Source organism: Pseudophryne corroboree, chromosome 1, assembly GCF_028390025.1.
Source record: "Pseudophryne corroboree isolate aPseCor3 chromosome 1, aPseCor3.hap2, whole genome shotgun sequence".
In the NCBI taxonomy this organism is placed as follows: domain Eukaryota; kingdom Metazoa; phylum Chordata; class Amphibia; order Anura; family Myobatrachidae; genus Pseudophryne; species Pseudophryne corroboree.
The window spans coordinates 210,946,901-210,962,364 of NC_086444.1; the positions used below are offsets into that span (position 1 = coordinate 210,946,901).

At 47.7% G+C, this 15,464-nt stretch overlaps 1 protein-coding gene across 3 annotated transcripts in view; it reads left to right on the forward strand.

Moving 5' to 3' along the window:
* LOC135061454 (uncharacterized) overlaps positions 1–15,464 on the forward strand; it is a 556,703-nt gene that overhangs the window by 65,696 nt on the left and 475,543 nt on the right. For all 3 annotated transcript variants that reach the window (XM_063964060.1, XM_063964058.1, XM_063964059.1), the window contains exon 4: positions 2,327–2,376. In XM_063964060.1, the coding sequence (XP_063820130.1) occupies positions 2,327–2,376 (50 nt within the window). The remainder of the gene's footprint in view (positions 1–2,326; positions 2,377–15,464) is intronic.

The following is a 15,464-nucleotide window of genomic DNA, read 5'->3' on the forward strand; positions in this document are numbered from 1 at the left end:
CTACCTGGTCAGGGGAAGAACACCTTTGTTTAGTTCTACAATTTGATACCCTGGCCAAAGAGGATACCCAGTTTGGGCAGGCGGTGCTGCAGATGTCTCTGCACGTTCCCGCCCGTTCTGGAAGCTTTGGGACATCCTCATCGTACTAATCTGTCCCCAATATCCCTTATGGATGCTAGAGAAAATAGGATTTTAAATACCTACTGGTAAATCCTTTTCTCGTAGTCCTTAAGGAATATTGGGCGCCCGCCTCTGTGCGGTGACTTTCTGCAGGTTCTCTGTTCTGTGTTCCTTTTCAGCTGTTGCTGTTAATGTTGCTAGGCGTTGCTGGTAGGTTATATGTTGGTGTGCTGGTGTGTAAATCTCACCACACGTTTTGTTATGTTCCTTCTCTCAAGTATGTCATTCTCCTTTGAGCACTGTTTTACCTATAACTGATCTGTAGGAGGAGGCATAGAGGGGAGGAGCCAGCATACCCTGTGGAAGATATTTAAAGTGCACTGGCTCCTTTGGACCATTCTATACCCTATTGTACTAATCTGTCCCCAATATCCCTTATGGACTACGAGAAAAGGATTTACCGGTAGGTATTTAAAATCCTATTTTTTTCAATAATTAGCAAGCATATCCTCTGATGTACCTCCTGTCCAAACCTATCATCGTTAGGGCGATATATCGGTTGTAGATCGACGTCGTTCACAGACATATAGCGTTTGTCCTGCAGCAAAGTCAATGCTGAGAGATCTTGCAAAAATATCTGCATGTCTGGCTATGTGTACAGGTGGTGACCCACTGATTGCCCGTATTCTGGCTGCAGGGACATCCGACCCTGACATCATAATGGCATATTCAAATGCAAGCCCAGCTGTGATGTTTGGACCGACATATTAAGTGGCCAGTCGGTACGTGTGTATACTTACCAGAATTAGCCACGATGGTCAAGGGACATATCTGTGCAGTGTGTACCCAGCATTAGAACTCGCTCCAGAGTGCTCTAAATAGGGATATTTGAATATTTTTTATTTTATCTATCTACTAGCTGGGGTACTCGTCGTTGCCCGGGATTTTAAGAATGTTGGTTGACAAAAATGAATGTCAATATTACACACGCAGTATAAATAACATAGTATAAAAAAGCATGGAAAATGTTATACACATCAATAAAATGAAAACCCAATGTGCTGCTGGGGGACCGTGCTACTTCCACTATATAACTCTGTGTGTGGGTTCAAGCTACCTCCATTCCCCTCCTCACATCATGTCACTGCCCCTGTCCCATGCAGTCCTGTCATCATTGACATATCATGGATGTCCTGATATACTCTGTGCTGCTGGCCCACCCCTAGGGTGCTAGTGTTGTGTTACCCCCCACGTTGTTTGTTCCCAGAGTGTAAGTAATATGTGTAGCAAGTTTGGTGTAAATTGCTCCAGGCATTCCAGAGTTATGCTGTATGCTAAAAAACTCTGTGCTGCTGCCTCAACCAATTTTTGAGTACATGGGTCCAGCAATTCCGGCGTTATGCTGTCTCCTGATATACTCTGTGCTGCTGTCTCCCCCCTAGGGGTGCTAGGGATTTCAAATTGTTTTAGTTGCGTCCGCCATGTTTTAATACGCTTGTATGTGAAATTTTACGATCTTCGCTTGTAAACTGTGGATTTGTATAGAAAAACAGACAGAAGGACATAATGACAGATTTTCATTTTTATATACAGGTTGAGTATCCCATATCCAAATATTCCGAAATACGGAATATTCCGAAATACGGACTTTTTTGAGTGAGAGTGAGATAGTGAAACCTTTGTTTTTTTCAATGTACACAAACTTTGTTTAATACACAAAGTTATTAAAATATTGTATTAAATTACCTTCAGGCTGTGTGTATAATGTATAAGGTGTATGTGAAACATAAATGAATTGTGTGAATGTACACACACTTTGTTTAATGCACAGAGTTATAAAAAAATATTGGCTAAAACTACCTTCAGGCTATGTGTATAAGGTGTATATGTAACATAAATGCATTCTGTGCTTAGCTTTAGGTAACATCACCATGATATCTCATTATTGTATGCAATTATTCCAAAATACGGAAAAATCCGATATCCAAAATACCTCTGGTCCCAAGCATTTTGGATAAGGGAGACTCAACCTGTAGTATATCTATCTATCCTATCTATCTATCTATCTATCTATCTATCTATCTATCTATCTATCTATCTATCTATCTAAGTATATATAGATAGAGATAAAGATATTATTCTGTGTATTCTATAATCTGTCGCTCTTTAGTGATTTGTGTTATCACTTCTTATAACTGTGTTTTAGAAGCTTCAGGAGGAAAATTACAAGCTTAAACAAGAACTTGAAGATCTGAGGTATGTACAGTGTATATTTTTGTTAAATGTACTCATACTAGTTGATTTAATCTTAAAAAAACAAATGTACAGCCTTAGAGTGACTTATCTGTCACCATATTTGTTTCTTTTTGCCACGGTTGGTAAAACTAATAAGGGAAAATTTACTAAAGGTCGCTTTTGATTGATTAAAAGTCAATGAAACGTGATCAAAATCGATGTTGTACTTCCAGGGCCAAAACACACATCTATTAATATTTAAAAATGAATTTAAAAAAAATCACCTGTTAACAAATGTGTGTTTCAGTACCTGGAATCCCAACATCTCGATTTGAGATTTAAAATCAACCAAAATCGACCTTTAGTAAATTTCTCTTAGGGTGTAGTGACACCTAATTTTTCATAGGGGTCAGTGTTCTCTATTTTGGTATTGGTCTAAATGCAGAGTGCATGCATGGTTAAATGCGTGTACAAGTGCTATAAAACCTGCATTTACCCAGATTCCTTCTTTTTTCACTGTTTGCCGTTGTAAAGGCAACCAAGTTTTTGCTAACAATTATTATTTATTTAAAGTGCTTTCCCGTTTCTTGCTTCAAGTTTACATTAGATGTCAGTTAAATGTGTTATGTTAAACATTGTGTCAAAACTCTACAAGTTACTTTAAATAGGGGTGCTCACACTGTTACAGTAAAAGACCTTTGATGTTTTTGACAGTGATTTGCACAGAAGTTTGAAGGGTGGAGGGTTTACAGGACATCACCTAATTGATTTTTAGCCAGAGAAGACAAGTAACGGGTGGCCTGGACGCATGAATAAACACATACTTTCCTTTGACATTTAGTGATCCACCACCTTTCAAAAAATGTAACCTGGCCAGCAGATGTCTGTTTATTCATTTTTCAAAAGGCTGAGAAAAAAAACAACATACAGCAATCCAACAATACATCAAAACAAAGGGGGGAATTCAATTAGGAGCGATGTTCTTTCCCCCGTGAGTAAGTGTGACTATAGGCCGCACTTCCGGCACCACTGGAATAATGTTTGATATCCTGCACTGATCCAGATAAATGATGGCATAATATCCAGTTTGTGTCAAGATTGCATTTTGCTGAGGTGTCCGCCCCCCCACTTCCTCAAAAGGAAGGGGCGACTTTATTAGCCTGGCATACATTGGCATTTCTATCATTGGTGCAATGTGTGCAGTGCACGTGGGACCCTGGGTTAGCTAAATAGAGTATAAAGAAGATATTAATAAACACGACAGGTTCCCAGTTTCTCCGCAACCACGTGTCTCCTTTGATCTTGAGCAATATATGTTCTCTGGAGTTCGGTATGAAATACCAGTGCTCAGGATGCCTGCTGTCACATGCCCGACAGCTGCACCCCGACACTGAAGACCCCAACATCAGAGGAGGTAAGTATTTTTACCCTCCCTTACCCTAACATTCGGGTGTGGCGGGTTGGGCTAACTATCCCCCTAGTGCATAACCCTCCCTCTCCGGACCTTAACCAAACCTAGATACTTACCTTCGGGATGCCATCTGTAGGTGTTCCGGCACTGGTCTCTCGAGTGGTGTCGGGATTCCGGCATCCATCACATAACCGCCGACATCCCAACTGCCGGGACGCAGAATGCATCTCTCTCTCTGTTGTACACTATAAGGCACCTTTTAAGGGCTCTCTGTAGAACCTGCATTGTCCTATCATAATATTTAAAAAAATTGTCTACAGAGGGACGGTTAGGTATATCAGTCACATTGAAGAACAGTGAGCCCAAAGTTTATGGCCCGGAGAATGTAAAAGATCTGTATACAAAAATCTGGTTTTATAGGCTGTGACAGGACGGTCCCGCACGAAAGCACTCGCCGCTCTCGCGTCCCTTTGGCTGCGCACAGAATGGAAGGTCAAGTTACACGAGGCCTGACCACATAGGGGATTCCCACTTACCGTCAGTAACCGCCTGCGACTGACTCCACCCACTGTGTTGTGGGCGGGTTCTCGCTGCCACCACCAAACTCCTAACCTGCCGTGGCGTTTGGAACCACGGTTCTGCTCTGTATGTGCCAACGCACTGCCTTACCACACCTGTGTGGTGTTGACGAATCCCCACTAGCCACTTTCTAGGCCTCTATCGGTAGCTGGTGGAAGGCGGAGCTTGGAGACGTTAGGTGCTTCCCTGGACAGCCGGAGGACGGGGCTAGGTTTGGCCTAACCCTGTTGGTCACAAGATGAAGCAGTCTTCTTGAGGCAATGATGTTTATTTGCTCAATAACCTTTAAAAAGGCTCCTCCCTATTGCTAGGGGCAACAGCATACAATCAGATGTTTTCAGCAGAATAAGATGTTACAATACACAATCCTATGGGCTAACTGCCCTCCTTTTATCCCTCTCCAAGACCCCTTACCACAGGGGGTAAGCCCGCCCTGTGGTGCACAACCAATCAATGTTTACCCATGAGCTGTGCATGCCTTGGTCACATGCACGGCTTACATTGTTCCCTATGGACAGTGGGGAGTGGTCGGTCTCCTTTGACTCTCCCATCTTGGAGGATCAGGATACGCCCCGGTGCCGTTCAGTCTGGCTGGGGGGAAGTTTTCCCTCCTAAACTGACTTCCAGAAACCTGCCCGGGACCTAGCCCACTGGCTGCAGCCTGGATTTGGGCTCCAGAGCTGGGCAGCCTGGCTCCCCGGTCCAGGTTTCTAGGCCACTACGGGTGATCTCCATGGAGCTCCAAGAAACCACTCAGCTTGTTTCATAGCTGAGCTGCTTCTCTCTCTCCCTGTGCCCCTTGGAAGTGTGAGGCTGGATCGGAAAGCATTCCGTTTTTGAGGAAAAGGTCTGGGAGAATCCATCAGCCTGCACAGCCATGGATTCCCCCCTCCTGGGACACACAACCAAGTAAGTGCAATTTACCTTTAAATACATTACATTTAGATCACACTGTACATGTTATACATTTTTTACACAATGTCTGGTTTGTTAAACCCTGTACCCAGTGCTGGCTCCCCTAGCCCTGCAGCCTGGCTGCTAGGGCTCTCTCAGTGCTGGAGGTATGGGGCTGGCTTTCCCCACCCTCCAGCCTGCCTGCCTGCCACTGGGGTCCAGGGAGCTGGCTCTCCCTGTCCCCCCAGTGTGGCACTAACTTTGTGGCCTCGCCGCACGCAGCGGCGCACCCCTGTACCGAAGCCCGGCGGCCTGGGACACTTGTCCCGGCCGCCGTGACTCTGGCTCTGTTGCAGCTAGCCCGGTCCCCCATGAGCGGCGCCTGTGGTGGCCTCGCCGCGCAGGGAGCCGGCTAGCCCGGTCCCCTGTATGCGGCGCTGATTTCAGGTGCCCTCGCCGCAGCGTCCGGCGGGGAGCCGGGCTGCGGCGCACCCCCCTTGCCAGCCAGCAGCCCGGGACGTCCGTCCCGGCTGCCGCGGCTGGCCACCCGTGATGGGCTGAGGCGCCAGGAGCAGAGCTCTACCTTCGGCTCTACCTTCTCCCCGGCGCGCACACTCCAGTGCGCCCGGGGCTGCACCGATCGCTGCCGGGAGCGGAGCTCCCGGACTCCGGCGGTCAGCGGCTGCCCTCTCCCCCGGCGCACACACTCTGCTGAGCGCGCCGGGGGCTGCCTTCACTGCCGTGGTCTCCGGAGAGGTCCGGGACAACGGCACATATACAAATAAATTTTTCAAACATTAATGCACACATGGCGCCTAGCGCCCACAATATTTCAAATCTGGCGCCAAGCGCCCATTGTATTTTAAAATGGCGCCGGGCACTAGGGATTAACCCCTGCAGTGCAGCGGCGGCCATTTCCCTTGTGGCTGGGGCCTCTCCGGCCACATAGGCATTACACTTTGTGAAGGACAAAAGAAGGAGTAAAGTGTCTGTTTCATGAAGAGAGGAGAAAGAGGGAGGAACAGGAGTGATATCATTTATAATTTATAGGTACATAAAGACCTGATGTTTGTGCAAGGACATCATGTGAATACCATGCTGTTTCAGTACCAGGTAATGGCTATTATCTATACCAGGTGTAAACAGGGGATTTTCCCAAAAAGAAATAGATTTGAAGCCCAATTTACTATTAATTTTAATCCACGTGAGATAGGCATACCGAAATAAAATATTAAGACAAGACATTTGGAGGCAAAAGCGTCTTAGGCACATATAGTAACTCAGGCAAAGAATAAAGGGAGAATAGTTCAGACTCAAGCTTGTTTATTGTCTATCCCTCGGTCAAGTATCCAATTTGCAATGCAACAGAAATAAACTTAGTGTAAAAACTGAGAGATCAGGGTCACCCAGCCACCCACCTTTCCTATTTTGCTGCAGCTTTGCCAGTGTGATCGTTTGCAATATCACTTTGTGACAACTGACTCTGTAGCATTTGAATTTAGTAGGAAAATAATGCTCTTCAACACAGCCACCCTGGCCAGATGAGAGAGAGGGACGCTTCCAATTATTAAGTTTATCTAGCGTGGATGTAGAGGGGTAAAATTAAAATCATACAGTCTACCAAGTGAAAAGGAAATGTATATCCCAAGATATTTTAATTGTGTTTAAGAGAGTTGGAATTGCGTAAGTATATGGTGGAACTACTTGAGTACTGGTATTGGCATATAAAGTAAGCAAAAGCTGCCTAAAGGTGCATACACACTGGGCGTTTTTGCCCAGTGTGCTACTTATTAAATTGTTTATTTAGTTTTCAAGTTATAAAGGATTAAACTATCCCCCCCACAACACGTGGGGAGGGCATATCCGTAAAACAACATTTTACCAAAAACAGAGATATAATCTGAAAACAAAGGTCATGGGGTTCCCATAATAAAAAACATCACATTGATAACAAAAGAAATAGAGATAAAATATACATCGAGAGCGACAGAAGCAGTCCGATTAAATAGGAACCAAGAAATAATCTCGTGACTGTACCAGTAAAGAAAGGAAGGATAAAGAAAAAGCAAGATAAGAGAAGAGAAGAGAAGGGAAAGACGAGGAAAGTATATAGTAGGGGGAGAAAAGACAGAGTCGAAGGATCCGCCAGTGCGCCTCTTTATATAGCAAATACCGCTCGGAGCGCTAGTGCAAGATAGAAGGTAATACTTAAGGTACACGAAAAGGTAATATTAAGGATGGTCACATGTCTACTCGATAGGTTAGGAGATTACCCAAATCACAGTAGGAGTGCCATAGAACCCTCAGGGGAGCGTATTCTACGTGTTGGAGCTTGGGAGTCGAACCATAATTCCCAAATCAGAAGAAACTGGAAAGATCTGTTATGGAGGTATGCAGTGATTTTTTCCATGCTTGCGAAGTACCAAACTTTATCAATGACCCGCTTAATAGGGGGGGTCTCCCTGTGTTTCCAGTGGAGGGCAATTGCGCATCGAGCAGCATTTAAAATCTGTGTCAGTAATTTACCGGAAGTTGGAGGTGTGTTAATAATGGCGAGGCCCAGCAGAAAAGACCAAGGGTCTTTAGATACCTGGGTCTGGAGCACTGTACTTATCAGGTGTGCGACTGCGTCCCAAAATAGCATGATCTTGGGACACGTCCACCAGATGTGGAGGAAAGAGCCATGGCCGCCGCAGCCTCTCCAACACGTGGGCGAAGAGGAAGTAAATATCTTGTGGAGTCTAGAGGGGACAAAGTACCACCTATATAATATTTTGTAAGCGTTTTCCTTTACTAGCGTTGAGATGGAGGATTTTCCGGCAGCAGTGAAGACATCCGACCAATCATGGTCAGCAGGCGGCGGTCCTAGGTCCCGTTCCCACTGGAGAACAAAAGCCGGGATTGTCGGCTGACCCGAAACCTGAAGAAGGGAGTATAGTAGGGAGATTATTCCTCGAGCAAGCGGTTTGTGATAGCTATAAGACTCCAGAGTGGATAAAGGTTGGAACGGGGAAGAATTCGATATTGAAGAGACAAAGTGTCTTATCTGAAAATAGGTAAAAGGGTTCGCATCCGGTAAGTTATATCTTGTTATGATATCCGATAAAGGCGCGCAAGCACCCTCGGACAGTACATCCAAAACGAAGCGGATATTCCTTTCCGACCATGGACGAGAGCGAGTCAGAGACTGACCCGGGGTGAAAGAAGGGTTATCACATAAAGGGGTAAGCGAAGAGGGGGATGACAGCAGGTGAAAGCGCCGAGTGCAGTAGTCCCAGATCTGGCAAGAGAATTCCAGCACATAGTGCAGTTGCAAATGAGGAGATCTAGCTTTGGGGGAGGATAAGAGTAAGGACGACAGACGCGGTGTGGCCTAGTGCAGATTCCAGCTGGAGCCAACGGATGTTCTGAGCAGGGGCGAACCAATCGACAGCTTGGCTGAGATGAGTGGCCAGATAGTAAAGGCGGATATCTGGGAAGCCTCTGCCGCCCTCCTGTACTGGCTTGCGTAAAGTGGAGAAACTTATCCTAGGGACCTTATTTCTCCAAACAAAACGAAGAAACCAAGAGTGAACTTGTGCCTAGATAGAATTTGGGACTTTCACAGGCAGCGTCTGAAACAGATAAAGTAGGCGGGGGATTATATTCATTTTCAGAGCTATGATCCGCCCCAGCCAGGATATAATCAAGGACTGCCATTTATGGAGATCAGCCTTAATGTTTATAAGCAAGGGGGGAGAAGTTTGCCTTATACAGGTCTCCATATCGGCGCGTAATAAAGATCCCCAGGTATCGGATTTTAGAAGCACACCAAGAAAATTTAAAGTTGGATTGCATGCGGGATAGGTGGGTAGGAGAAATGTGGAAGGGGAGAGCTTCCATTTTGGACCAATTAACCTTATAACCCGCTATATGTCCTTACTCAGACAAAAGATTGAGAAGGTTCGGCAAAGAAGTGTGCGGTGAAGAAAGCGAAAGGAGAACATAATCTGCAAACAAGGAGATCTTGTAAACAGAGCTCCCCACCTCCAACCCCCTAATATCGGTCGAAGACCGGATACGCGCTGCTAACGGTTCTATTACTAGAGCAAAGATCAGGGGTGAGAGTGGGCAGCCCTGTCTGGTGCCGTTAGAGATACACAGAGGGTCTGACAACACTCCATTCACGGATACCCTTGCAGAGGGATCCGAGTACAAAGCCTTAATCCCCGTGAGAAATTCCCCCTGAAAACCAAAGTGAGCAAGAGTTTCGAACATAAAGGGTCAACCTATCCTGTCAAACGCTTTCTCCGCGTGCAGAGAAAGCAGAAGAGCAGGGGTATGTGTAAGGTTGATATGGTGAGCAAGGCTAATGATCCGCCTCGTATTGTCGCGGGCTTGGCGACCGGGGATAAATCCTACCTGGTCATTATGGACAAGGTGGGGCAATACGCTATTCAATCGGAGGGCCAGGATTTTCGCGTATATCTTAATATTGGAGTTAAGAAGCGAGATAGGTCTATAATTAACGCAGTTGGATGCATCTTTGCCTTCCTTGGGAATAACTATAATCCTAGCCTCCAGAGCCGATTTGGAAAAAGAAGCTCCCTGTAGGACAGCATTAAAGAGGGTTGAAAGGTGAGGCATAAGCTGGGGCAGAAAAGTCTTATAGTAGGCGGCTGAAAAGCCGTCTGGGCCAGGAGCCTTGTTAGAGTTTAGGCCTTTAATGACGGTGGCAATTTCTTCATCGGAGATCTTAGAGTTTAGTTTTGCGGAAACCGTTGGGGACAGACAGGGCAGGTGGCAGTGGGACAGGAAGGCACGTATGTCCGCAAGGAAATCCGGGCTAGAATGTGAGGACCCATAAGCATTATATAGCTTCTTATAGAAGCGAGAGAAAGTCTCGGTGATACGTTTAGGATCACAAGTTTTCTTACCAGGGGAAGACTGAATAGACAAAACGTTGTTCCTTGCCAATCTAGTCCGAAGCCTAGAAGCTAGCAGCCGATCAGCCTTGTCCCCCTTTTCGTAAAAAGACTGGTTGAGCCATTTCAAGCTAGTTTCCACCTTAGCCGTCAAGAGCAAATTTAATTCACCCTTGGCAGAGGACAAAGAAGAAAGATCCGCTTCGGACCCTGACGATTTGTGTTTCAGCGAAAGGGATGTGACCAAGTCCGAGAGTTCCCGGATACTGTTGGCTCTAGCCTTCTTATTATGAGAGGAGGCGCTAATCAGGCATCCGCGTAAGATCGCCTTGTGAGCGTCCCACAGTAACATAGGGGAATCAGTCAGAGATGCATTTGTATTAAAGTAATGTGAAATTTTGGCCGCTATGTGGGCTTTCGTTTGGGGATTAAGAAGGACTCTGTCATTCAACCGCCACGTAGGGTGGCGAGCGGGAGGGTGTGGGCCCGGGACGTCCACAGTGACCGGGCCGTGGTCTGACCACGTGCTAGGGTAAATGTAGGTGTCAAGAATGCATTGAGCAGGCTCTGTACTCAGAAAGAGCATGTCCAATCTTGTGTAGACATCATATATAGGGAGTAGTAGGTGTAATCACGGGCGTTCGACTCCTTCACTCTCCATGCATCGAAGAGAAGGTGTCGGGATAGCAAAAGATTCAAAGCAGCTGCATTACGTGAATGAGAGGAGCGCATTGATCTGTGCAGAGGTTTAGATCTGTCCAGAGCACTATCCAGGGTCACATTAAAATCCCCACCCAAAACCACATTACCGCGTCTGTGCAGAGCTAAGAGGCTATTTAGGGAATGGAAAAAGGGGGCCTGTAGTTGATTTGGAGCACAAACATTCAAGAATGTGTAGGGGGTCCCATTCAACAGCCCCACTAACAGCAGAAATCTACCCTCAGGGTCCCTCAATATATCGGAGGGGGTGAAAGCTAGGTGGCTAGCAAAGAGTATAGAGACCCCCTTCTTCTTGCGTATGGGATCGCAAGCATGGAAAGTGTGTGGGAAGGTTTTAGACCTAAGTTCAGGGTGTGTAGCGCCAGAGAAATCTTGTAGGAATATAATATCGCCTCTGAGTTGTTTAAGGGTCTGAAATAGGAGAGAGCGTTTGCGTGGACTGTTCAGACCCTTCGTGTTCAGGGAAACTATTCTAAGAACCATGGAATAGAAGTGGAGCACTAATCAAGCGGAAGCGCACCAGCGGGACCTCTGAAGAGAGAGGGGGAAAAGAAGGGAAGAAGACCAGAGAAAGAAGAAGAGAAATAGAAGGAGAACAGAGGAAAAACAGGCATATGTTAGCACCAACAACTAGCAAACAGAGAAGATCCATTCTCACAGGTCGGACCCAAGGAAGGAACAGGCCTGCGGGCCTAATTCGTCCGACGTCGACCGTTGAGGCCGAATGGGAGAGACTTGTGAGGACCGGGTCCCGTGTGGGCAAAACCAATGTGGTGTGCATATTGTAGTTAGTAGGCAAAAAGAGCTTAAGGGGAGGGGAGGTGGAAGAGGGGGGGGGGGAGGAAAGGAGGGAGAGCCAATCTAAAGGAACAAAGGGGAAACATGGTGTGATGACTACCTGACCTTAGAAAAGATAGAGGTCCGTAGACCTCTACCTCCTGAGTTCCCCAGAAATAAGCATGTAATCGTAGGGAAGGAGAAAACCGTAACAATGGAACAATTTGAAACAAGAAAAGAAAGCGGACAACCGCGGAGAACCCCGGTCCCAGGGCCCAAACAGGCCCAACCTCCACATAAAAAGGCAAAAAAACCACAACAAACATTAAGGGCTCTACAGAGTAAAGGAACACTAATGGAACACAAAAAAACACCCTGAGATCCAATGAGAGCCGTTGCGGGAATGAGGCCCGCTTAAGGGCAGCAACAAATGTAGAGTCATGTACCCGGAGAGGTATGGGATGCAGATCCAACAGTGTTCCAATTGGAGGACGGGGCCGTGAGGGAAGGGGAGGTGTTGACTGGGGGAGGATGCTGAGAGGTAGCCATAGGGCCGGAGATGTTCAAGTGGCGGAGTAGTTGAAGGGCCTTGTCAGGGGATCTAGCAGATAGGACTCTGCCATCAGATCTGACTTGGAGGGTAAAGGGAAAGCCCCATCTGTATCTAACATTGTTGTCTCTCAGGGTTTTGGTTATGTCCTTTAGTTCTCTTCTTCTATTCAACGTAACCGGTGACGAGTCCTGGAAGACTAGGAGATCGGAGCCCTCGAATAATATGGCTGGAGACATCCGAGCTTTGGCGTAGACTTGATCCTTGACCGCAAAGTAGTGAAAGCGCAGAATTACATCCCTCGGTGTTTTAGCATCCTGAGATCTAGGACGTAGGGCCCTGTGCGCCCTATCTAGAAGTAGCATATCGTCAGGAACAGTGGGAGCGAGGGAGCGGAACAGGCGGAGCAGGTAATCAGTGAGGTGGGTCTGTTCTACCGTCTCGGGGACTTGACGGATTCTAAGGTTGTTCCGACGGCCTCTATTATCTAAATCTTCTTGTTTATCCGCTAATAACATAACATCTGTACGCAGTTGAGTCATCTCCTGTTCTGATACTTGTTGAAAGGCGATAAGCTATTCTTGTTTCCTTTCAACGGCGTCAACTCTGGCTCCCAAGCTATCCACGTCCGTTTTCAGACCAGAAATAGCCTCTTGCACCTCCGCATGGATTGACTTTTTTATATTGCGCATCTCGGAGAGGAGAAGAGCGACATCCGCTTTAGTGGCGGGAGTGGAGGAAGAGTCATCGTCTGAGTCATGGTCGGATGTTGCTGACGTGGGCTGAAGTGGTGATGATTTCCGAGTAGAGGACGGAGTAGAATTCTTGAAGTAGCCCACCAGGTTATGGGCATTTGATTTTTTCCCCCCATTAGGCATGGTGACGCAGAGGGATGAGGTAGATAGGTAGTCAACACCTGGGCAGGGACAGGGAAGCTCCTATAGCATTAGAATCACCCACGGGGCCGGGTACATCACATAGTGAGATCACATTATAGGCAGTTCACAGAAAATGGCCGGGGAAGCCCAGCCAGGTGCACTGTAATGCGCGAGTACAGATAAATCAGAATATAAAGCAGCACCGCAACAGGGGTGAAGACATCCACCGTGAGGATAAGAGATTAAGAATGGTCGTCGCTCTCCGTCTTCCGGGCCTCCGTTAACGTATGGGCGGAGCAATCAGCATGAGCAGCCGCCGACCCTCTCCAAGCTCCCCGGAGGGTGGTAGCAAATATACGGTCTCCGGTAGGGGTAGGAGGACCGCGAGTAGCGGGTTAGAGTAGCGGGCACTTGTAACACAGTGGTAAGGGGGAAATTCAGCAGGCATACATCGCCACCCGTGGCAGCAGAGGCAGAGCTTGGGGGGAGCAGGCCAGCCCACCACACCGACTATGCGTCCCCGGCTGGTAGGTGCTGCCGTTAGAGGTTGCAGTGCTGGAGCTGAGGAGGGCCGCAGGTCAGCCAAGTCGCCAGTTGTGCATGCAGCTATGGAGGGCCACAGGAGGGTGAGCGCATAAGTACACTGGTGGGGTGAGAGGCAGGCTGGTGGAGATATTGGGGAACGAGGGCCACAGAGCAAGGTCTGATGCAGGGCAAGTCCAGCTACTTACAGTTTGGGTGTCCCAAGATGGCCGCCAACGAGAGCACATGCAGGGGGACTCCACTGAGTATAGTTGCAGCGGCAGGAGGCAGAGAAGAAGCCCACCTTCTCCTGCTGGTGCCTGAGGGTCAGAGTCAGGTAGGAGCTGGCCTGTGAGGGAGTTCAGGCGGCAGGGGGGAAACAGCTACCAGTCCCGTTCCGGCCACGTCCCGGCTCCGGAGCCCGTCCGCGGGGAGGCGCCAAACTCAAGGTCCCGGCTTCAGTGCTGGCCCCAGATGGGAGATCACCGCCAAACTTCAGCCCCAGGATCCCGAGCGGGGCGGACGGGGCCGCAGCAGCCCGGCGCTGGAGGGAGCCACTCGATCTCACTGTACCGCCCAGCAAGTCGTCCACAGCCGCGGACGGTTCCTGCAGGGACGGGGGTTTTACAGTACCGAACCCCCTGGCGCTCAGGGGAAGCCGGCGGGAGGGAAACTTGTCGGCCGCAGGGGACGCCGCCAGGCTCGCACTCTTCACACTGCCGCCGCCGGGTCACTGGGGAGACAGCCCCGGACACAGCTGCTGCTCTCGTCGCGGGGGTAGGCGACCCTGAAGTCCGCTGGCGGAAGGGACTTTTCGGCATCCGATCTTGGGGGAGAGATTCACTACAGTCCCCGGCTTCACCGTGCGGGGAAGGCCACAACCCGCAGGGACCCTTAAAAGAGTCCCCCGGCTCTGTAGCCACGTCCCCAAGCTCAGGAACGTTGAGGGGTGACACCTGGAGATAGTGGGGGGTAGTAGGAGTCCCCAAAAGCACAGAAAATAAGCCCAGATTATATGGCTGGCAGGAGCTCCTAGAGAAAACGTCCTCTCAGCTTGCTGTCTAGGCCACGCCCCCCCCCCCAGTGTGCTACTTAGACCTGTTCTCAAAGTAATCTAATTTATGCCAAAGGTGACAGTGGTTCACAAATTGCACATGTACCCCTTCCCCTGATAAATCCCAGTGTCACTATGTCAATGCAAATCTGTTGAAAATGTTGACCCAATTTATACATATACTACAGTGCCTTGCTAAAGTATACACCCCCTTGGCTTTTTACCTATTTTGTTACATTGCAACCTGTAATATAATTTTTTTTTTCATCTGAATTTTATGTGATGGATCTGCACAAAATAGTCTAAGTTGGTGAAGTGAAATGAGAAAAATTTATATAAAAATAATTTTTGTAAATAAAATTTGAAAATTGGCATGTGCATATGTATTTACCCACTTTGCTATGAAGCCCCTCAAAAGTTCTGGTGCAACCAATTACCTTCAGAAGTCACATAATTAGTGAAATGAAGTCCACCCGTGTGCAATCTAAGTGTCACATGATCTGTCAGTATAAACACACCTTTTCTGAAAGGCCCCAGAGGCTGCAACACCACTAAGCAAGAGGCATCACACCATGAAGACCAAAGAGCTCTCCAAACAAGTCAGGGACAAAGTTGTTGAGAAGTACAAGTCAGGGTTGGGTTATAAAAAATATCCAAATCTTTGATGATCCCCTGGAGCACCATCAATTCCATCATCTTCAAATGGAAAGAACATGGTACCACAACAAACCTGCCAAGAGAGGGCCGGCCACCAAAACTCACCCCAGTCTCTGCCAGTTTGTATCTGTGCATGTGACCACAATAGGCCGTACACTCCAAA